Source organism: Danio aesculapii, chromosome 16 (genome assembly GCF_903798145.1).
Source record: "Danio aesculapii chromosome 16, fDanAes4.1, whole genome shotgun sequence".
Lineage (NCBI taxonomy): Eukaryota > Metazoa > Chordata > Actinopteri > Cypriniformes > Danionidae > Danio > Danio aesculapii.
In genome coordinates this window covers 25823696-25849157 of record NC_079450.1, presented here as the reverse complement: position 1 = coordinate 25849157, position 25462 = coordinate 25823696, and the positions used below count along the sequence as shown (strand labels likewise).

Here is a 25462-nt window from a genome sequence, read left to right as displayed (position 1 = left end):
TCTGAGGAATATTTCCAGTACCTTGTTTTATATATGCCATGAAGGATGAAGGTAACACTGAAGGCTAAACGGGGTCCAACCTGGTACTAGTAAGGTATACTTAATAAAGTGGCCGGTGATTGTATGTTGCAAACCTAAATTGGCTTGTGTAGTAATGCTGAAATTAAAAACTCATTCGGAAATTCTTTCTTTTGGGAGACAATAACTTCATTAATCATAAATTACTTTGTAACTGCAGACCTCTGTTCACAAACAGCTATATTACACACTGCGTGGAAGGTAGTATTAAAACTAAAACAGCAGCAGTTTAAATTATTTTAATTAATTTTCATCAAAATATGGTTAAGTACAAGTAATCTGTCTACATCAAAAAAGTGATCAATAAACTTTACTAGTCTAAAATATATAGTATAATATAAACAAATCACCGTAATTCAATTCCTTTTTCTACCTCTTTATTCTTCCTGCAGCTAAATAATACACCAATTCATTGCTTTTGACGTAAATGTGGCTTCTACTTTCCACTTCAGGGGTGGAGCAGACATGCGAGTCAATCTGAAAAAAAAAGCAATGCTTCAAACAGGGGTTCCCCCTTTCCCACTGTACTATGAATAAACCTTTCCTTTAGAATTGTCAAGGCGATTCTGACTCACTCATGCCGGCTGCAGGGCTTCTGTGAGTCTCTATGGAGACTGAATCAAACATACAACGTATGGTCAGGAGGAAAAAGATGGTGATTGAGTCGTATAATATGATTTTCTTATAAACACAGACTAAAAATAGCTTGAAATAGACCAATCCGGAACAAGAAACAGCCCACTGGAATGGTCTGGAATTTAGGAATAACGTCAAAAGGAAAAATCTTTACGAACAGTCTTAGACCAGATGGGAAAGACCTAAATAAGCACACTTCAATTATTACTGTTTTTTTTTCTGAGAGAGCTCAATTATTTTCTGTTGTCAACTTTTGCTTAAACACTACCTGATGTTTGATATTTATATGAGTAACTGTTAAAAGACGTTCTGCACTAAAAGGTTGAGGAATTTTAAAATCTAATCATATAAAAAAAATCTAAGAATGAGCATGTTGATGCAGATAGCCACTCTCAGACAATGATTATGGCTTGTCTGGGCTATATTTAATGTTTTTGGAAATCTACTTTCTTGCTCATTCCATAAACATTACTGAAATGAAAAGATATAGATAACATGACCACATTTTTAACATTCATTTCAGCAACCATCATTACAAAGGAAACTCCAATCAGTATTTTTGAAACCTTTTTAAAGGAAGAGAAATATTCTTGACAAACAAAACTGTAATGTTATCTTGTGTGCATCTTAAAGCTACACTGTAAAAAACACTGGGTTATTTTCAACCCAATTCGGAGTCTAATAGGGATTAACTCAATTTCTGGGTTAATTTTTAAATTTAAATTAACAGGATCAAATGTAACCCAATGTTTGGGTTAGTTCATTTTTGCCCAGTTTGGGTTTAAATTACCCAGCATTTCTTAAAGTGTACAGTACAGTATGTAACTTTTGGCAATTTTACTTTATTTTATATTTACAGTGATGTGGGGCCTACCTCATTCAACCATGTAATTCCCACATGGGCAAACCCAGATAGGGCCATGTGTATGGAGTCAATCCAGGGCCATATATATTTGCAACATAAAAGAAAGTTTTGCAATCAAAAATAAAGTATTGAGCAAAAAAATAACATGCAATACACACCCCAGTTCCTGTGACTCCGCCCCCTTGTCAAATCAGGGCCAGAAAGTGAAAAGCACAGAAAAGTGAAGTGCAAAAAGAAAACAGCATCGCAAACTCACACTTGACTTAATAGCAATGCAGAATGAGCATTGCAATTGAATTAAGGGGTTTTGTAAAGGCAATACTGGAAATTTCTTTTAACAAATATATGTATATTTTTTTCCACTACTTGATTTTTATTTGCAGTTCTGCCTTTTTGTTAGTGACATTTTTTTTCGTTCTTAAAACTCATTTTTCCCTTTGCGATTTTTTTGAGATGTGTTATTTTTTACAGTTCTTTGCTCAATACTTTATTTTTGATTGCAAAACTTTTTAATGCTGCAAATATAAATGGCCCTGAATTGACTTCATACATGCAAGCAACCCCAGGTGAGAATCGAAATTGGGAACCACTGACATAAATAACAAGGTGGGCTCAATATGGGAAACACATTATATAGCTTCAGAGTTGTAAATAAAAAATCCTCATCTTTCTGATTCTAGTGTCCCCATCATGTAGTGGGGAATTTAATATTTTTCACTGTTGTAGTTACATTTACTCAACCTGCATCCAAACTCACATACTAGTCAAGTAGGTGAAGTATTTGAAATTGAATTTACGTTACAACTGTTACAAAAGTATGCTCGACCCAGTAGAAATAATTAGTATGAATGGAATTTTGACAGGGTGGTACGGTGGCTCAGTGGTGGCCTCACAGCAAGGTGGTCACTGGTTCAAGTCGCAGCTGTTCTAGTTGGCATTTCTGTGTGGAGTTTACATGTTCTTCCCGTGGTCGTGTGAGTTTCCTCTAGGTTCTCCGGTTTCCCGCACAGTCCAAAAGCATGTGCTATAGGTGAATTGGATAAACAAAATTGTCTGTACTGTATAAGTGTGTGTGAATGTGAGTATGGGTGATTCCCAGTACTGGGTTGCAGCTGGAAAGGCATCCGCTGCATAAAAACATGTGACAGAATAGTTGGTGATTCATTCCGCTGTGTTGACCCCTGATAAATAAGGGACTAAGCCGAAGGACAATGATTGAATGAATGAATTGTGACATACACGTACCATTTATCAGTATCATATGACCTATACTGGAGTCAGTTGCATTGCTTCACTCCTATTCATAAGTCCTCTCACGTGGCCTCATAGGATATCAAAATATCCATTGGATGTGCAGATCAGAACCTAGCTGAAAGTAGTACCGTATGTTATCCAGATACTTGAGGCCTACTGTATTCTTTCTTTCTACACATAATTACCTAATCACAAACTTATATAATGACTTGGCAGAAGTTACTCATGAATGTCACTTTAACCTAAATTATGCAATTTTTACTTAATTCCAAACATGAAATTTACTCAAAAAATCTGGCAAAACTTCATAAAAATAGTGATCTTAGTTTTTTTATTTCTACTACAAAGTGTCAAGTTTAATGTCAATATCTTAGTTGACATTTCTCTATAATTAACTGTGATATTTAACTGTATTTCGAGCAAAAACTTGCTACTACTGTACATTCTTTTTGTGCCAGTGTGTTAAGGGTGTGGTCCGACAATCAGGCCAGATCCTGTAACCGTGACTGAAGCTGAGAGCTGAACACAAAGACAACACTATTCCCCTCTCTCTGATTCATTAGCACATGAACAGATGCAAAAAAGCTACTTTCTCCGAGTGGAACAGTGTTACATAAATGATCTTTAATGTCAGTCCAAACAGAAACCGCCTTGTGTGGGGATTCCTCTGGCAATAAGTGAAGCCACAACGACAGAAGGCTAAGATGTAGCACAAGCCTCCTATCTCCTTCATTGTATGGACAAAATGAGGGATGGTCTTCAACACTGAGCAGTATTACCAGTGGAATGTGTATAAACGTCTGGTCAAAATTGTTGGCACCCTTAGTAAATATGATCAATGAAAGCTGTAAAAATAAATCTCCTTGCTATTCCTTTTAGCTTTCATTCAGACAATTTCACAAAAGCCCAACATTTCATTAAAATAAAACAACTGAAAATGGAGGATGGGGTGAGGGTAAGATGGGAGTCTCATTATGAAATAATTGACTCCAATACAGTGGATAAAATCATATGATAAAGACAATGACTGACATATCTCTCAACTATACTTCAATTATTATTTGCTTTTTAGCACAAACGTGAAGGAATCCAGCCATGGCTCCTCCTTTTTTGAGTATAAATATCTAAATAAAGACCAAAATTACATTATTCCTCCATCACAATGAGTAAAATCAAAGGATATAGCTCTGATGTGCAGCAATAGATTTTTGAGATTCACAAAATTGAAACTGTCAATAAAAATTCCAGTTTCCACCATTAGATCAATAATTAAGGTGTTCTAATAACAATCTGTCAGAGAAATCACATGGTTCTGCAGGACTGAAGGACTTAGGAACAATTCTGTATGGAAAAAACAGTCTCTTTCCATGCATTACAGTCTATGAGACTCTCAGAGCTGGGCAATTGGAGGTTGGAAAATGTAAGCATTAAATAAAAAAGTACCAACAATTTTAACCAATTTTAATTGAAGAAAAACTTTGGTATTCCGTAGTAACATTTCCTCCCAATTTTAACCTTGAGTGAAAGTTAAAAGCATAAACCACATACATTCATTTTCACTGCTTTCATTGCTCATAGTTACCAAGGGTGCCATTAATTTTGACCATGAATGCAAGTTTATTGTTTCGTACTCAGGGTGGATGGATGGACATTCTGCCAGCGTGGCAGCTCTGCATTTGGGAGTAGATGATGACTCAGTCTCTCCTTTATGCCCATGGCCCGTCCACGCCACCAGAACAGCACCAATTACAGTAACCCTCTCTCCTCCCGCTCATTACACAAGTCCAGTCCAACACAATCTACATCACAGGGTCTCCAGCTTTACAGCATAAACAGTTTTCCACTGAATTTTCCATGGAATAAACATAACAAGATTCCACTGTCATCTCTGCTTCTCCAAATATAATGTTCGCCTTGCAGCTGCCTTTGGTTAAGAATGGGATGGGGATGGTGTGTGTATGTGTGTGTAGTTGTACTCTGCCAGTGTTCCCCATTATGAGCGGTTTGGCAAAAGGCAAACATCAGCCCAGGCTATGAGTCACTTGGCATTGCCATGTGACAATTCCTTCTCTTTCACAACCACATCGATTTATTGAACAGTTTTATGCAGAAAATACTATTGGGCAAGTTAACGCACAAAAACAGTAAGGCCGTTCTTGTAATACTGCAGTATGTATGTAGTATAATGTATCATTTATTAAGTTTTGATTTAATAAAACTGCACTTAGTACTTTATGTATTATGATAAACTACTAAACTAAAATAAGCTTTTTATGGTGGCTTGAGAAAGCGAACACACGGTCATAATTCACGGTATAACAGTATAAACTTCTTCTTCTTAGACTATTTTAAGAACGCATCTACTCCTAGACCGTTCACACTACAACCACCAAACTAACTCCAAACCTCTAAACTAAACTGAATTAAGTTGCTATGTCTTTTCCAACTGATCTGACTTACAGTTTTCCAAAAACTGTCCCATTGACTTAACATTGGACCAAACTTCGTGCCAGACTGTCTTACAGACTTAAGGTTGGGCTCATTTAACTCAGACTACCAATCTGCCAATCGCTGATGACGTTTCAACTTACTAGCCACACCCTAGCAACCACTTTCGGCATTCTGGAAATTGTCCCCTAAACTTCTATTGTAAAAAAACTGCCATTGACTTTACTTTGGACAAACTAATAACATACCAATTAATGCTAACAATATACTAATCCATATTAGAAACATACTAATCATATCAGCAACATGCTAATTCAAACTGTAAACATAGTAGCAACATGCTATATCATACTAGATCCATAGTAATGTATGTTAGCAACTGCATAGCAACCATTTAGAACACCTTAGCAACCACCAAGCAACCACTCAGAACACCTTAGCCAGTGCCTAGCGACATCTAATTAACCACCTATAAAACCCTAGCAAATGCCAAATAATGCCTTAGCAACCACCTAGAACTCCCTAACAAAAAACTAGCAACCACTCAGAACACCCAAGCAACGCTTAAGCAACCATCTAGCAACCACTCAGAATACCTTAGCAACCACCTAGCAACACCTTAGCAACCATTCAAAACACTAACAACCGCTTTGCAACACCCTAGAAACCACTCAGAAGACCCTAGTAACTACCTTGCAACGCATTAGCAAACACCTAGCAACCACTCAGAACACCCTTGCAACCACCTAGTAACACCTTAGCAACAACCTAGAGCACTTTAGCAAGCATTTAGAAACCACTCAGAACACCTTAGCAACATCTAAGTAACCACCTTGAACACCCTTGCAAGCGCCTAGCAACACCTTGGCAACCACCTAGAACACCCTAGCAAACACCTTAGCAACTACTCAGAACACCCTAGCACAAGAAACATGCAAATCCAAACTAGATACATGCTAACATACAGTTGAAGTCAGAATTATTAGCCCCCCTTTGAATTTATTTTTCTTTTTTAAATATTTGCTAAATGCTGTTTAACAGAGCAAGGAAATTTTCACAGTATGTCTGATAATATTTTTTCTTCTGGAGAAAGTCTTATTTGTCTTATTTCGGCTAGAATAAAAGCAGTTTTTAATTTTTAAAAAGCCATTTTAAGGTCAATATTATTAGCCCCTTTAAGCTATATTTTTTTCGATAGTCTACAGAACAAACCATCATCATACAATAACTTGCCTAATTACCCTAACCTGCCTAGTTAACCTAATTAACCTAGTTAAGTCTTTAAATGTAACTTTAAGCTGTATAGAAGTGTCTTGAAAAATATCTAGTCAAATATTATTTACGGTCATCATGGCAAAGATAAAATAAATCAGTTTTTAGAGATGAGTTATTAAAAATATTACGTTTAGAAATATGCTGAATAAAATCTTTCCAATAAACAGAAATTTGGGGAAAAAACAAACCGGGGGCTAATTATTCTGACTTCAACTGTACATGTAGTGATCTATCTATTTCTTAAAAACTACTTGTTATTGAAACTTCTTCCAAACTTTCAGACGAGGCTTTCTCAAGCCACCATAAAGTTTGTCTATGAACTTTACTTTTCTAGTTTGATATTATTGGAATGTAAATGTTTTGTAAAAAGGACAAAAATTGAGTCTCGCATGTCTGATGTCCAATTACACAGTTAGACAAATGAAAAACACATATAAGGCTTTGTTTAGCCACTTTCATTAGTCTAAATTTGTCTTTAAGTAACACTTCAGTGTCTTCCAGGAACTACCGAACTAGACTTGCTTTAAATGGACACATCTCGGCACATGAGAATCCTCAACAAATCACTTGCTAATGAAAACCATGTTTGATCTTTAGTTTAGAGTCTGTATATGGTGATTACATAACTGACCAATGAGTCAGTCAGCCCAAAGCCTTTCCAGATCCAACCACAACCAAATGAAACACTGCTGCATGGGAGTCGGTAAAGAAATGCAAGACTGTGTGTGTGTGTGTATATTATATCTGACATTTTAAGAACAAAAGGATTGTAATACTGAGCTGAAAAAATGGCATTAGAATTGGGTGTGAGTCTAACCAAATATGTGTGCATGTCAAGGCCAGTATGATTTTTATGAGCCCATTATTTTATGATGAATAATACGTGACTGAAAGCATTTCAAACACAAAAATACTCACACTGGAGAAAAAACTTTGGTTGCTTAAACTAATTCAATCAAATTAAAAAGCTTTAATGTTCCTTAAAAAAAGAATAAATTTTTTTCCAAACATGCATTCGAAAGGTTTAAATGTGCAGTGACAAGACTGAACACATGCTTGTCAGTGTCTGAGAAAACAATAGCTTAAATAAATAAAACATCTTGAATCACTCATCATGGTCGGGTTATTTATTACTTTCAAAGACAACAAACAACAAGAGAAAAATTTCCCCCAAAAAATCTGCACATGAAGGGATGCATTGAAAAAATGTCTGTGATTTCAATGGTAAAACAAAACTGTAGAAATGCTACAGTAAAAACCTGTAATCTAGCAAACAGTAAGTTTCCTTAATATATACAGTTGAAGTCAGAATTAATGAATTATTCGCCCGCCTGTTTATTTTTTTTCCCCAATTTATGTTTAACGGAGAGAAGATTTCTTCAACACATTTCTAAACATAATAGTTTCTCATTTCTAATAACTGATTTATTTTATCTTTGCCATGACGACCGTAAATAATATTTTCTAGATATTTTTCAAGGCACTTCTATACAGCTTAAAGAGACATTTAAAGGCTTAACTATGTTAATTAGGTTAACTAGGCAGGTTAGGGTAATTAGGCAAGTTATTGTATAATGATGGTTTGTTCTGTAGACTATCAAAAAAATATATCTTAAAGGGGCTAATAATATTGACCTTAAAATGGCTTTTAAAAAATTAAAAACTGCTTTTATTCTAGCTGAAATAAAACAAATAAGACTTTCTCCAGAAGAAAAAATATTATCAGACATACTGTCAAATTTCCTTGCTCTGCATTGATTCGCTTTTGACCATCTCCTCCACACATGCTTATGGTTGATTTTGCATCCAAACAGGAACAAAAAAAATGTGGTAATTTAGCGTAAAATATTGAAATTTCTTTTACAAACTTTGGAATAACTTGCCTCCCTACGTTAGGCAGGCTGCAACCCTTTCTGTTTTTAAATCAAGTCTTAAAACCCATTTTTACTCTTTGGCTTTTAATACCATATGAGAGTCATGTGTCTGTTGAATTTGTCCTTTGTTTTAAATGGTGTATGTGTGTACAGCACTTTGGTAAGCACTTGTTGTTTTTAAAAAGCGCTTTATAAATAAACCTTGACTTGACTTACTATCTTACTGTATTTTTACAGTGAACCAAAGCTGCCTTTTGTACTGTACATTTTATGGATTCTTTTTTTGTGTGTGGAACAGGACGGGAATCTGGATCTGGACTGAGCATCATTTCTCATAAATAAATGTCATCATAAACAATGGAAAGAAAATGAGCTGTGCTAATTATCACAGCCATAGAAAGATGCATGTTGTGGCACACTAGAAGCAATGCCACAATACTAGACCACTTCAGGCTAAATTAACAAGGCTGCTTACAAAAGCGCATGTTTCGAAATACCAGATGATATTTAAAACATTTGGCATTTGTCTTTTTGGCAGTAAGTATCTTTTTACTTACTGTTAATTTGCATGCGCTCTTTGGAAATCAAACTTTTTTAATGCACTATGTAATTACAAAGACACTTTATTTACATTATTAAGTCAATTGGAAATTAATAAACTGATTAAAAACTTTTGTCAAGATCAGTGGCTGTCTCATTCACTCAGATAGCAGCAGGTTTATAATAAAATAATGCATTAATCTGTATCCAAATCAATTATGATTAAATTATACATTTTTGTTTCTTTTCAACCAATACAACATTCACAAAATGTTTCACAAAAAGTTTTGCTACATGGCAGAAAAATAATTTTGCAACAAATTTTTTAATAGTAAAAAAAAAAAGTTGACATTTTGTGTTCGAACAAAAGTGTTCAATGCTGAATTCCCCTAATTACAGTAACATGAGACAGTCAGGACAGTTGATCTTCAGTGAGGACATGAGGATCTCTGGGAAAGCTGAATTGTCCTGCGGCAGTGACCAGAGCATTAAAAAGAAAATAGAACAGAGAGAAAAAAAAGAGAGAAAATGAGCCCGCTCAGCTCAGAATAAAAGACATCTTCAGCAGAAAACGAAAGGAGAGTCTTCATAAAGCAGCATGCGGTGTGCAGAACATAGAGTTATTTCATGTGCTTCTTTTTCAGTCTGTACATACAGGTGGACGTACTGGAGAACTTGAATAATTCACACAAAAATGAAAATTCGTCATCATTTACTCACTCTCCACTTGTTCAAAACCTCATTGAGTTTCTTTCTTCCCTTGAACACAAAAAAAAGATGTTTTGAAAAATGTTGGAAGCTGGTAACCATTTACCTGCATACTAGGGATGACAATGATGACCATTTTCCAACATTCTTCAGAAGAATATCTTCCAATGTGTTTGACGTGAGGGTGAGTAAATGGTGTGCTAATGTTCATTTTGGGGGTGGTGGAGTATACTATTCTTTTAAAATGAAGGCTGTAGAAGAAAAGCCTAGCAGAAAATAAAACCGAGGTCGTCACTGTCTGCAAGATCAAACTATCATCTCAAGAATTATACTCAAAAATAGATGAATTAGTAGAGATGCTAAAAATTAATTGAGGATCGATTCTTTGTCAATTATCCTTTAAAAATCAATACACCTCATGGACAGAGAACTAAGCATGGACATTCTTAACATGTATAGTTGAAGTGGTGGAAAGAGTACTAAAAAATTATACTCAAGTAAAAGTACCAATACACAAATATGCAGTGCAAGAAGAGTAAAAGTATCTGTTGTAAATATTACTCAAAGTAAGAAAAAAAATGTAGCCCTTTCAAAGGTATTCAAGAGTAGTGAGTAGGTTGATTCATTTACATGCAATTTGTACATGTGTGTGAAAACGTAACATTCTGTAGTGTATTTAGTAATTGTTTAGTTCCAGTTAACAATTTAAGTCATCAGTTTTGTATGATGCGATTTTGCTATGTGCGATTTGATTGGATGATAATGACAGGACTGATTATTCAACTTTAGCCTATCACCATCGAGAAAAAAAATAGAGACTGCAGGTTGAAGGAAAACAGTGGAGTAAAAGTACTGATACAGTAAAAGTACACATTTTTAAAACTACTTAGTAAAGTAACTACTCGATTACAGCCATTTGAGTAATCTGAATTTGTTACTTCACACCACTGTATAGCTGTGATCTGAAAACTCACAACAAACACAATTGAGTTCATTTAAACTCTCTGATATGGCATGTAGATGCAATGCAACTTAAAGTCAACAACGGACCATCAAAATAAAGCGAGACCTTGATTTGTTGTTGTTTTGTTGTGGTAGTGTGTAGTGTAGTATTGTGCTGTATCAATTCTGGACAGCATTATCTGATCACTCATTATCTATAATGGATCAACATGTCATCTATCTTAGCTGGTGCCTTTAGCTAATAAACGTAATATATAAAAAATGAAATTTGATCAATGTGAGGTACATAAAGACAGATGAATTGGGCGAATATTGTAAATAAATGGCATAAGCCTCATAGGCATTCCTAAGTAAATGCTGGATATTTTGCATTCACCATGTTTTAATTTTCATGCACAATATCTCATGCAAAATTATACACTTTACCAAACACTATTTGCTGACATGGCCATACACATGCACCATTTGATAGTGTGTACATGTGTGACATGCTATTGTATCACGTTAATCATCAAACGGTTCAATTCAATTATCAATCAATGATTCTTTTCAACCCTTCTTGCCTTTTATTTGCAGTAAAACATTTTCCTTTGGGTGAGAATACTTGAGTTCAGAGTGTCATTTGCACATCCTGCCATGCTGTTAACAATGTGAGCAGACAAATTGTGCAGAATTTAAAGATTAAATAACTAAAATATTGTTAATTTAAATTATATTAAATATTAACAGTTTGTTGAAACTGGCATCCCTTCACTTCCATATTACATACTATAAAATTCATAATAATATATAACCACAAAAAGACTGTCTATTAGAAGTGTGCGTGTGTGTGTGTGTGTGTGTGTGTAGGAAACTTGTTAGCAGCTTTTAGTATATGATAACTATTCACTGCCGTATGTTTTCTCTGATAATGGTCAAATATTTCCAATAAGTGTCTGAAAATACTTCTGTCTAAACTAGACAAACTAACAAGAAGAAACAACAACCTTTAAGCATGACTTCTATATTAAAGAACTGTGGTATTTGCATGATAGCATAATAAATACTGAAGTACTGTTGGGTTAGTGTATTAATTAAATCATTCAAATTAAACACATTTAACATAATTATGAGCTTTCAACAGGCAGGTAAAACCCTAGCAGAACAAAAACGGGCATGTTTGAGAGTTGTATTTGTCAGGGTGGAGTGTTTTTGTTGGATTTCCATAAGCAGACTAATAATACATGCAGTGTTGAAGCAGCAGGTAAGCTGAATACACACAGAGGTGTAAGGGAGGAGCAGGAGCTTATTTTACGTTTCAAAGTTGACAATGTTTTTTTTTCTGTTTTGTTTGCCCTTAAGCTAGGAACATTATTTAGTGAAATGCAGACCACATAACTTGTTTAACTGATAATGTTTAATTACTTCTTTAGTGCTTTTAATTAATTCATTTGTTACAATGACACACAAGTGTCAAAAAAAGGGGCTTTTAATAATAATAATTATTAAATGATTAAACATTAATGTAAATCTTTGGAATATTGTTAATTTCATAAAGAGAAGACGACATATGTTGGCCACTGAACATGCAATCTCGCAAAGTCAATGGATTTCTGTTAAAAATTCTCAAGAATTCATATTATTTATGCATTGGAAGCAGATTATAAGGAGATCAAATCTATAGTTTGATTGTTATAATTTTAATTGTTATAATTTTTTTTAAGAGGAGTGAATCTTCACTTAAACAGTTAAATTCAGAGCAATGATTCAGTTCTATATACAGTGGACGTCAGAATTATTAGCCCCCCTGATTTATTAGCCCCTTGTTTATTTTTTCCCCCAATTTCTGTTTAACAGAGAGCAGATTTTTTTCAACACATTTCTAAACATAATAGTTTTAATAACTCATTTCTAATAACTGATTTATTTTATCTTTGCCATGATGACAGTAAATAATATTTGACTAGATATTTTTCAAGACACTTCTATACAACTTAGTGACATTTAAAGGCTTAACTAGGTTAATTAGGTTAACTATGCAGGTTAGGGTAATTAGGCAAGTTATTGTATAATGATGGTCTGTTCTGTAGACTCTCGAAAAATTCTGACTTCAATTGTATACAAGTAAGCAGCAGGAAGTTAACACATCTTTTTTTTTCCAACTTTGTCAGCAGACAATATATTTTCGTTTGACCTTAGGCTAAAAACACAACTTGTAATCATGTAAACCACAAAGTGTGTTCAACTGATAAAACTATTAATGAATTCTTCACTGCTTGAAATGCAGATATTCTCACCATGGTTGATTATTTAACATAACAAATTGATTCATCTTTTTGTTTGCTATATTGATGTCACAAGATGCTGTTAAACACAATATATTATTTTAGATGTGAATGATGTTTGAAAGTTCAAGAAAGAAAAGAACAAAAAAAAAAGACAAGGTACTCCTGTGATGCAAGATCAATGCAAATGAAAACACTTTGTGAGAGTGTGAAGAATGTGTTTTAAGACTAAACTGCCAATAAGTGGCAAAACCAACATCTACTGTACAGTATCCAGTATATCCATAAACCTATGAAAGTAAAAGTAAAAAGGAAAGGTTAAAAATATAATCTCATTCATCTCAGAGATAGAGCACATGGTTTAACGATTGGTTAATTTTTTACAGTTCAGTGATAATGATACAGGATTAACACGGTTATCTTTTCAAGGACAAACTTCCTCTTCCATAGAAGCCAGAATAATGGACTGGCTAACAATGAGATGACTTTTCTTTTTTTTTTTTTTTTTACAAAAATCTCCCATTTACTGCCCACACACACGTCCATTTTTTTTTTTTTTTGAATGAATGGAGCTCAGGACACACCTGGAATTGCAAACAGAGTCAGAAGACGCGCAAGTAGAAAGTTGGAGTTTGCATTTTGAATCATTTAGACTAACACTGACTCATCTCAGAAATCCCATTTTGGACTGTAACCAAGTACGCTTTTATTGTGCTCCCTAAATGAACACAGAGGGGATTTGCAGCATTTTAAATGAAAGGTAAAAGATGATAAGAACTGAAAGATGCACTTCATCTGTTCAGTTTGCAGCTGTAGACTTTCCATATATCAGTCAAACACACTGCACCTGTCAGCACAGACACACACACATACAGAATAATACAGTGTTCTGTCTGATATGAAAGACCACAGAAGCACAACTGCAGCCACAGCACATGTTCTGTAGGCTGGCAGCATTTGTGAACACACACACACAGTTGTACAGCTATCTTCATGGGGACTTTCCATAATGATTTTTATACTGTACAGACTCTATATTCTATACCCCTACTCCAACCCAACCCCTAAACCCTACCCTCACAGGACTTTTCCTCATGGGGACCAAAAGATGTTCCCATGAGTTCAAAATTAAATGATATTGCTATACTTGAGGGGACATTTAGTCCTCACGATGTAAGGAATACAAGGTACACACACATGCAGCTCCTGTCAGCCAAAACTGCTGCATGACCTCGCATGACTCTCCATTCAAGAACTTTAATGACCCATAATGCTTCCTAAAAAATAACTGGAGTCAAAATACAAGCGAGATTACTTCTAAACAAGCCCCCTATTGTGAACTGAAAACATTTGAAATGTGTAGCTGCTTCTTGGTGACGCTTAATCTATTTTCAGATATAAAATTTAGCATTTTTATTAATATACAATTCTCAGTGATTGTGTACATGTGTGTGCAAAATTCTGGGCTGTTTTAACCCAACATTGGGTCAAATGCATCCAAACTAGGTTTGGGCAATATGGCAAAAATGCAATCTCGATTATTATTTTCCACGTAGAACGGTAATGATATATATTTCGATATATAAATTGTTAATGCTTCCAGATTTAAAAGTGTACCGCAACAATGACTGAAGCCACAAAAATTAGAGGGTCCATTAAATGCCATAACATATGTTTAGCAGATAAATTTTCGGTGCCTGACATCAATTTTATTGCGATTCGATTAAATAACGTTTATCACCTCAGCCCTAATCCAATCCCCCACTGGGTTAAAAAGTGTCATTTATTTTTTTATTTTTGAAAGATTAACCTAAGGTTGGGTTTGTCCATTTTCATAAATCTCTCAATCTGTATATGAAAAACCTCTAAATGCCGTTTGCTATTTTCTTCTAAAATTTCCATTTTTCTCTGCTAATTTTCTCGGCTCAGTAGTTTTACGCTTATAGTGACGAATAAGTTCTTTTCATTGCCTTTAAAGTGAAATAACTGAACATAAACATAGGAGGCTGAGAAAAATTATCATTTTCGGAGAAAATTTAAGACAGCATTTAGAGTTTTTTTTAATCTAAATATACAGTGCCCAGCATATGAGTACACCTCCCACAAATCTCTAATTTAAATTAATATTTTCTAAGCTTTACAATATTATATTTGTGCATATACATTAGTCAGTACTGAAGCCAAATCTGGAGCTTATCTAACAAAATAACTTACAATAACGGTCCAAAAACTAAATTTATAGTTATAAAAAAAATATTAAATACAAATTTAAACAAATACCAAAAAAATATTTTAAATTTAGTTTAAATTTTGTAGTTTGTAATTTTTTTTGCAATATTTAGCAAAAATTTAAAATGTATGATCTTTCAATTTCTAAATAAGTGACTAATAAGTTCCGTGACTAAAATATTATTTTAATAAATATATCTGTTTAACAAATCTGTTTTGTTCAAATGCACAAATATATATTACCCATTTTCACTGAGAAATGGATAAAAATATTCATTTTCAAAATGGGGTGTACTCAATTATGCAGAGCACTGTATATACATATAAAAATATATATATGTGTGTGTTCATCAAAAAATAACCAAAAGCCACATTTTCTCTATTATATTTCAGAAATATAAAAAGGTTCAGATTAAATCACATTTTGGTTCTCTGGATCAGAATCATTATATTTTACGATTATATATTTTGTGTGTGTGTGTGTCAAATCACCAATATATTTTTGCAACTTCTGGGGTCGTAACAGAGCTATAAAACCTTATTTTTGAAACCACTACAAAGCATTCTACCTGGTTCAGTAAGAAAAGCATCTGCCAAGCTCATTAACTCAATGGAATAAAATAAGGTTATGGTTCCACCCCAGACATACTGTAAGCTTTTCTTTAATAGGTGAGGGGTTAAAGTGAGAGTAAACAGTGATTCCCCCAATAGTTACTTAAAGCTCATGAGTCACCGCTCAGTCCAGTCAGATCCTCTCACACACCCTGGCGAGAGCACACTGTTGCCATGGAGACCAAACACTGCCAAACAGCTCAGCTTCAATGAGTGAATAAGTCCATCTGCATTAACTGAGTTATAGATGCTCACCGGAACTTACGAGGGCCACTGTAACCCTGCCACATCGATAACACCATCAACTTATCAATCAATCTGACTCACAGTGACTTCCTCTAAACTTCTGCATCACTGGCCTTCATGTCTGATCATCAGCAGTGAGAACACACCCTTGTGGATATGAACACACCTTTTGTCTAAACCACAGAATATACCGCACTACTGCAAGTCTACTACCATAGAGACAGCAGGATAAACATTAGATTAGAATAACAATCGCTGCGTCTCAATGACAACTACATAATAATTATAGTAAATAAACTATAGGGAGGTACATTATCAGTAGTACTGAATCATCCGGGATGGTTTTTTCATGAAGGACTATAAAGTACATCGATATCACACAGATCAAGTGCAAAGGACGAATATAAGGATGCAATACAACTAAGTTACTAGATTTTATGATTATAGTAGTTTTACTTTGAGGATTTTTTTACTCTGAGATGCTGAGGGTGTTTATTGCCAAACTATGCTTGAAAATGTAATGTTACAATTGATAAGACTAATACATTTCTTACACTGTAACTGCTCTTATATACATCATATCGGTTATCAGTCGTTATTTTCATATACATTTTTTCCCAGCATCATAACTATAAAAGTCAGTATAAAACACAGTTGACTAACATATTTTATAATGATTTAATGTAGACACCTACTTCAACAGTTTCTAAACCAAAATAATAATACTGTATATATATATATATATATATATATATATATATATATATATATATATATATATATATATATATATATATATATATATATATATATTAAAAGAATCATTTGGTGATGTTAAAATGTACTATTTAAAAGATGACAGGTCAGCCCTAAAATCCTAATTAAGTGAAATATGTATATACTTTGCCATATATTTCCTTTAAATTCCCAGCTTTCAACAAATCTGTCAGCAAGAACAGTTTAATCTTTTCTAATTCAGCATGATCACTTATTCTGTGATTTTCTTCTTATTTTTCCCTGCATCAGAACAATCAAAATCAATATAATAATAATAAAAATAATAATAATTCCTTACATTTATATAGCACTTTTCTGGACACTCCAGGCGCTTTACGCATTTTTGGGGGGAATCTCCTCATCCCCCACCAGTGTGCAGCATCCACCTGAATGACACGACGGCAGCCATATTGCGCCAGACCGCACACCACACACCACACACCAGCTGATTGGTGGTGAGAAGACCGATTGATAAAGCCAGTTATGATATGGGCAAGGTTAGGAGGCCATGATGGACAGAGGCCAGTGGGCACATTTGGCCAGGGTTAAACCCCTACTCTTTTTCGAAGGACATCCTGGGATTTTTAATGACTGATTTTAAATTTTTAGTCTCCTTCACTATACTGGGGCATTAGGAGGACCCACACAGATTGCAGGTTGTGCGCCCCCTGTTGGTCTCACTACCACCACTTGACGCAAATATACCTGTTACACTGAATGACGATGAAACGTTATTTCATCCATATGCTAAGCTTCTATTTTCACAAAAGTTATTTGAAACATTAAATTAAAGTAATTTTTATTGGCAACACGGTGGCTCAGTGGTTAGCACCGTCACCTCACAGCAAGAAGGTCAGTGGTTCGAGTCCCGGCTATGTCAGTTAGCGTTTGTGTGTGGATTTTGCATGTTCTCCCCATGTTCGCATGGGTTTACTCCGGGTGCTTCAGTTTCCCACATAGTTCAAAGACATGCGGTATACTGTGGGTAATCGGATTAAATTGGTCGTAGTGTGTGTGTCTGTGTGTGTGTGTGAATGTGAGAGTGTATGGGTGTATGAGTTGCGGCTTAAAGGGCATCTACTGCGTAAAACATAAGTTGGCAGTTTATTCCACTGTGGTGACCCTTAATAAATAAGAAGGAAAGTCGAAGTCGAAGGAAAATGAATGAATAAATAATTGGCTTATTCTCAGGCATCACTAATTCCTATCATTATAGACGCTACTGGGAACACATTGGGAACTAACTGAACTAATTAATCATTTAAACAACACACTACAGTGCAAATTATCAACATGTAACATGTGTATCATCTTGCTTACTGGTTAAAACTTCACATGGTAAAAATGTTACCTTAATTTTTTTAATCGGTTCAATAGGTTACATCAGCAGCAAAACAATTAATAAAAGAAGATTTTTCAAACTATAAAGAGGAATGAAATGCCACAAATAAGCCAGAAACAGACACACTATACAAGTTGCAAAAGGGTGTGGCAGAGAATCCAACAGACATTTCCCAAGCACACACACAACACACCCACATTCACACCTCACATACCTGCTGCACTGAGCAACAGACATGGCATGTGTGTGGTTTTGTTGTTGTTTTTATGAAATAATTTCTACTTTGGTGAGAATATCAAACCCGAACCACAAGGTTTAGTACTGCAGTGATTATTCGTTTGAAGCCATGATAATAATTAACATTAATTGAATTTGAATTTATTTTAAGAACACATCAAACAGAGTAAAGCTCTGAGCTGTCAGCCTCAGTGACAGGAGCAATAAGCAGATGTGCAGTGTAGAAAACTGCCGTCATGGTTCAGCTAAATTTAGCCAGGGACTAGGCTGAGAGCCCAGGGGGGCGACACAGTCCTGCTCTTTAGGGTTAAACTTATCTCCAGGATGTGTGAAAGAAATCTCAGAAAGCAAAAGAGGGCAAGCACTTGTATTAGCCACTGTCTGCAGCTTTTGAGTGTTTTATGGATCAGTAAGCCACACACCGTTCAGAAACTAATCCTAGTGGAAATACTGTTGGTTCCAGGATGGAATGAGTCACAGTAATTGCCACTCATGTAACTGCAACTTTAAACTGCTGACTGGTTTACTGGTTTGACTGGCTTGCTGGTTTAAGAGACTTTTCATTCAAATTTAATTTATTCAATATTTGAATAACCGTTCATACGTGACCAAGTGTAAGCTTGTCTGATATTGATTCTTCACTGTAAAAAACGATTAGTCACCTTACCTAAAAAAGTAAGCATGTAAAAGTGACTTATTGTAACTTATTTAGCAAACTTATCTTTATATTTTTATAATTATCCACATGGTTCATTTACTTAATACTTTTAAGTCAAAGTGTTAACTGATTTTTATTAAGTCAAATAATCGCTTTAAAAGCAACAGGTTTACTCACTTATTAAACAAAGACAACTAATAGTTATAAAAGCAACAGGTTTTCTAATGTTTATAAAGTCAACTAGTCGCTTTTAACGGAACCGGTTTACTCACTTTTTTAAGCAAAGTCAACTAATTGCTTTAAAAGCAACGGGTTTACTAACACTTTTAAAATTAAGTCAACTAATCACTTTTACAGTGTTGTTCAGGCTCAAGTTTGTCCTGTATCTCCTTGAATTCTTTGTTGGCTATGCAATGGTGCTGTATTCTAGACTTGCACATTACATTGTTTCATCTTATAGCTGTTGCCTAACTCCACCTATAGGCCACAGGAAAAACGTGACATACAGTATGCCGTGAAGCAGATCGTACTGTTCTGCTCATAGACATTTCTATATTCGTCTATGGTTCTGCTGGCAGGGGATAGTTGGGGGTGTGTGTACTATGTAGTGACTCCATCACACAAACTTGTATGTATGGCTTTAAAGACAGGCTGCTCTGGTATCCATGGCAATATAATTACGTACACAGTGTGACTAAGTATGCATTAAATGTTTTACTAATATATATATTATATATTATGAATATTTCTGGGAATTTATTTCAATAATTATAATAAAACATTTTTCTAAGTGTGTTTTTGCCAAAGACTAACCCTAACAACAACAAGAAAAAAAAAAAACGGTATTTTGTGCCAAATCTCTCTCTCTTTATGAGTTATTATTTATTAAATCATTTATTCAAATGATTTGTTCAAAACTGCTGATTTATTTAGAAATAAAGCCAGTGACTTTCTTTATATATGGATCAATTAATCAATTACACACTAGAGTCATACAAAAACGGATGGATTGACAAATCACAAATCTTCTGCTCCATGGCTCGCAAAATCTGGTAGCCCGAAGTCTCGGGGCTATTGTTTTTTTAGTCAGGCTACCAAAATCTATCTACACTGTGCCCAGTGGGTTATCTAGTGGGCATGGTCTAGATAGATTTTGGTAGACCCACTGAAAAAACAATAGCCCCGAGACTTAGGGCTACCAGATTTTGTGAGCCCTGTGCTCCTGCTTAGGTTGAACAAGTTTTCATCAACAATATAAAAAAAGCATATAATAATGTGTCTAAAAATGTAAGAAATTGAAAAAAAACAGCATTCTTGCTTTTGTGATTTCACTATATTGTATCTTATAAATACAGAAAACAAAATGCCATATAAGGACTTTGTTTTTGCTTTCATACAGTAGCTTGATAAGATTCTACATACTAATAGCCTTCATACTACTACTAATTTCAAAGAATGAAAGGTTTAAACTTTTTAAAAAGAGCAAATGAACACATACCTGGCCTTCAGCTCCTTGTAGTCCTCACGCACTTTGCTGAGCTCCAGTTGCAGTCGGGCTCGTTCTTTGGCCACCGAGTCCAGAGTTTTCCTGGCGTCAGCGAGCTCTGCCTCGTACGCCGCTTTCATGCCACTCAGCTCCCGGCTGATCTCCGTCTCGGATTCAGTGATGCGCATACGCAGACCTGCGTTCTCCACCTCCAGAGAGCGAACCTTATCGATATAGACAGCCAGACGGTCATTCAGGTTGCTCAAATCCTCCTTCTCCTGCATCCGAGAGATGCGGGTGGGGGACAGGACAGTGGTCACCCCACCACGGCTGCTTCGTTTCTGACCTGGAGTCTCCATAGTTGTCTGGAACTACTGATACTAGAATAGAATAGAATAAAATAGAATAGAATAGAATATGATTATTAGAAACCTTTCCAAGTAAGAGCATAAATCCGATGCTGTTTGGAAATGTTGGCAAAAATCTAACCTCTCATTGAAATGAATAGGGAGAGGGATTCAATAAACTGAACCATGACTGTATTTGAATATAGGGTAGATATTTTTCATAAATTATATGTTCAGGCATCTTTTAAAGTCAAAGTCTGTCGATTTAAAAATGATGCTGCTATTTATTATGCTAATAAAAAAGAATAAACACAAATGCTGCAAAGATAAGTCTATTTGGTTTATCTCTCTTTCAAAAAAAAACCCATCCAAGAGCATCCCGACAAACTTTTTCTGAATAAACATTCAATTAAAATCTTCAAAATGCTCCCTCTTGAATACACAAACCCAGATAAGATCTAAACCTCAGATGGTGTTTATCCTGCATACATTGCAACTTATCCCAATTAAAGTATCCTGACCCGTTTTACAATCACTGAAGTAAAACAACTGAAACTGGGGGCGTTACAGTATTACAGTCAGATACTGTAATTTATTATTGTAATAAAATAAAATAAATGCAAATCCAAACTCCATCCCTTGTGTTCCCTCCCTAACTTTGCGTCTTAAAAGTTTCTGCCACGCCCAACCACTGATCTCATCCAAGAGCACTCATACAAACATTCCCAGCATAAACATTTATTAAAAACCTTCTAAACGTTCCCTCCTGACTAGACAAACCCAGATAAGAGAAATGGGGTTTATCCTGAATTCATTGTAACTTATCTTACACAAAGTATCCTGACCTACTTTAAACACAACTTGCACAGATACGCATGTCAAAGTCCCACTGACAAGAGCTCTGAATGCATGTTTGCTTTGGGCTGTGGAAGTAATTCCAAACATTACAATGTGCTTAGACGGCACATGTGACACTCCCCCTAAATGCAATTACAGCAGTAACACGTTTTTCACAGTGCTATGCTAGAAAAAAATAGATTATAAGAAAACATAAATGCCATTCACAATCTGCACTAGTGCTATAGACAAAATGCCCCAATGACTGACCTGGAAAAGCCGAGAGAGAGTTTGGGTTAGTGAAGCTCCTACAGCTGCTGTGTCCCGCTGAAACTCTGCTGAAAGAGTGTGTGCTGCGACTCGCGCTTCTGATCTCTGGCAGAAACTCACGCCTCTCAAAGAAGAGAGGGAGGAGGACAAGAAGGCGGAGTTTGTGAAGTCTGACTCAAAGCCCACTCAGGGGAACAGAACTTTAACTGGAGATCACATGGATACACTCTTGGTTTATTGTTTTATTTATATAATCAGTAACTTTTGAGATAAGCAGCTTGAACAACAATCGATTAAATCCCTTCCTTGGTAATGGCTAATTTTACGGCTAAATATAATGACCCAAAAAATTATTGAAATAGAAGAAAATACAATACAAATACAAATGATTCGATAAATGCAAAAAATAAATAAATAAATATATATAAGTAGTTTTATTAAAATTATTAAAGGGATAGTTCACACGAAAATGAACCTTGACTCATTATTTACTCACCCTGAGGTGGTTCAAAACCTTTAAAAGTTTCCTTTGTCCTGTTGAACACAAAAGAAGATATTTCAAACCTGTAACCATTGACTTCCACAGCGGGAAAAACAAATACTATAGAAGTAAGTGGTTACAGGTTTGCATCTCTCTTCAAAATATTTTCTTCTGTGTTCAACAGAAAAAAAGAAACTTGTAAAAGTCTGCAACAATAAAAGAGTGAGTAAATTGTGACAGAATTTGCCTTTTTGGGTGAACTATCCCTTAAAATAAAAAATAAATAAATAATTTCATATAAAGCTAGTCCAAAGAGTTCTTCAAAGAGTAGTTCATCCGTGCCTACGAGCCGAAGAAAAACATCCCTCAGATTTTTCCTGAAAAATCCAGAATACATCCATTGGTTGTTGCATGAAGCTTTAAAAGAGATCACAGAAAACAGTGTTGTATTAAAAACTCTGGCCGGTATTTATTTCAGAGGGGTGGACATGCTAAAAATGAAGTATCCAATCAGGTGTCTTACTATAAGAGAGGAGAGTGGATGAGACGAATCCTTTTTAGGAAGGAAGGCTGTGCTTCGATTCACTTTAACACTACTAAGTTGTCACCTCCTATCGTATCCCTGCTGCATATTAGTGCTCAGGATCAACTGTGTACATCAGTTTTTGTTAAAGTTTTATTCTATTACTTGTTGCATCCAAGAAGGATTAAATAAAATATGAATATTGTTATAATGATTATTAATATAATGAAATATTATACTATTTTAACTTAAACAACTTCATTCGAAAATTACCGCAAATGAAAATAAGTTTGAGCAGATTTTAGTACTACAATTTCACAGAAAAATATTTTCTAATTGTTGCAAACAATTTAGTTGTGTTGAAGTTAAACAAACAATTAAATTGAGTAATAATCAAATTAATTTGTTGGTTTAAATTCAGCCCAAATAAATTGTTTACAACTACTTAGCATAAAAAAAATTGTAAATCAAGGAATAATTTGAATAATTTTTTTCAGTGTACTAAAACTTCAATATGAATTTATCGGATAAATAGAAATATAAAAAACTTAATTGAAGATTAAAATAAAAACTGAACAAATAAAGCAAAATAAAATAAAGAATAAAGCAAAACTAAAATCTAAACAATAGATGAAATATAAACTTAAAAGCAACTAAATAAAAGTAAACAGAAATAACCTGCAATTAAATAAATTCAATTATCTTAATATAATGAAATATTATGCTATTTTAACTTAAACAACTTCATTAGAAACGTACTGCAAAGTAAAATAAATCCAATAAATTAAGTTTAAGCAGATTTTAGTACAACAATTACTAAAACTTCAATAGAAATTGGATAAATAGAAATCTAAAAAAATTAATTGAAGATTAAAATGAAAATTGATCAAATAAAGCTAAATAAAAAAAGATTAATAAATATTGCAATGCTAACAAAAATATAGCAAAACTAAAATCTGAACAATATATGAAATAAACACTTTAAAAAAAGACATAAACAGAAATAAAGTGCAATCAAATAAATCCAATTACATTAAATAAAAGCAATAAAAGTACAAAAATGACTAAAACTGAAATATAAATTCCAGTTATATTGTAATAAATGAAATGAGGTAAATCAAAATATGAATAAATATACTATAACCCTAATTATACTGAAAACTGAATTAAAAATGATAGAATAGAAATCAATGACAAGCATAATTACTAACAATTAAACAAAGATTACAATTGAAAATAAAAAATAAAATACAAGTAAACATTATAAAAGTCCTATACAGTATAAGAGAGATGTCTGACAGCTAGAAGAGTGACACTATCAGTTCGGTACTTTCTCTTCTCTTCTCATTCTCTTGCCACATTACCTCACACAACCATTGCATTCCTACATAACAATGCGATTCCCTAAAGCAAACATCTCTCCACACGAGTGGCATCTCAAACATCTGTGACAACTAAAAGCAGATTGTCACAATCAGGTAGTTCACAATCAGGAGTTAATTGTGTACAGTGATTTCGAGGAACAACCTGCAGATTTTTGGGGGAGAATTTGGGGAATTTTGCTGAGGCAGATGAGGTGGATTTGTGCTCTTTTGTAAGAACAAGACTATGATGTTAGGACTTATGTGGCAAATTACAAGACATGACAGGTTCAAAACAGAAAGGAATTCAGTGACACCTCCGAATTACATAGTGTTTAAATAATTTTCACATTACTTCATATGTCAAATGTAATAACATTTAACAGTTAATATAACACTCAAAACAATTCCCACAGACTAATGTAGGACTAAAGAGGAGTACAGCCTGGAATCACTGCATATATTTGAGTAAAATGATATGTTGTTAAAACTGTTGAGTCATGTATTGAGAATGAACACACAAATCTTTCTGTCTTTCTCTATGAACATCCCTAAAATGCCACTGCTGTATGTACTAAAGTAACCATGGCAGATTAAAACCAAAATAAAAATAAATACAAAAAAATATTAAACAATAGTAAATAAAATAGCAAAAAAAAATATATACATAGCTAAAGTACTAAAATGACTAAAACTGAAATGGAACTTATAGGCAAATGGACATGTAAAAGATGATTTTAAAAAGACAAAAGAACAAAATCAGGGAATTTAAGTATTAATATGAAAATAATTAATATTTTCAATTATCAAAATATTAACAAAGTTATAATAACATTGCATTTATATATTGTTTTATATAAATTTAAAAAACAATATATAAACAATTTATTATATTGTTGCATACGACTATTACGACTATTTTATTTAATTTGTTAGGGCAACAGTATCTCCAGCAAAAAAGGACCTTATACATCAAAAGCTACTGTTCCTAATTATTTTAAATGTTTCTTAAAATAAAATATTAAGTTTAATAGGAATAAAAGTTGTTGTTTTTACCCAGGCAATTAAAAAAACATATTTTAGAGAAGTAATGACAATACAGTGATAACTGTGATATTTTCATCCAAGGTTATCATACCATCAGAATCTTA

The 25462-nt window shown here is 34.2% G+C and overlaps 1 protein-coding gene across 1 annotated transcript in view; it reads right to left on the bottom strand.

The window, feature by feature from the left end:
- lmna (lamin A) overlaps positions 1-22077 on the bottom strand; it is a 44659-nt gene extending 22582 nt beyond the window's left edge. Inside the window, exons 1-2 of the mRNA XM_056474758.1 lie at positions 21947-22077; positions 20505-20872 (exon numbers count right to left, since the gene is read on the bottom strand). Coding sequence (XP_056330733.1) covers positions 20505-20851 — 347 coding nt within the window. The 5' untranslated portion in view covers positions 20852-20872; positions 21947-22077. The remainder of the gene's footprint in view (positions 1-20504; positions 20873-21946) is intronic.
- Positions 22078-25462: the final 3385 nt, after the last annotated feature.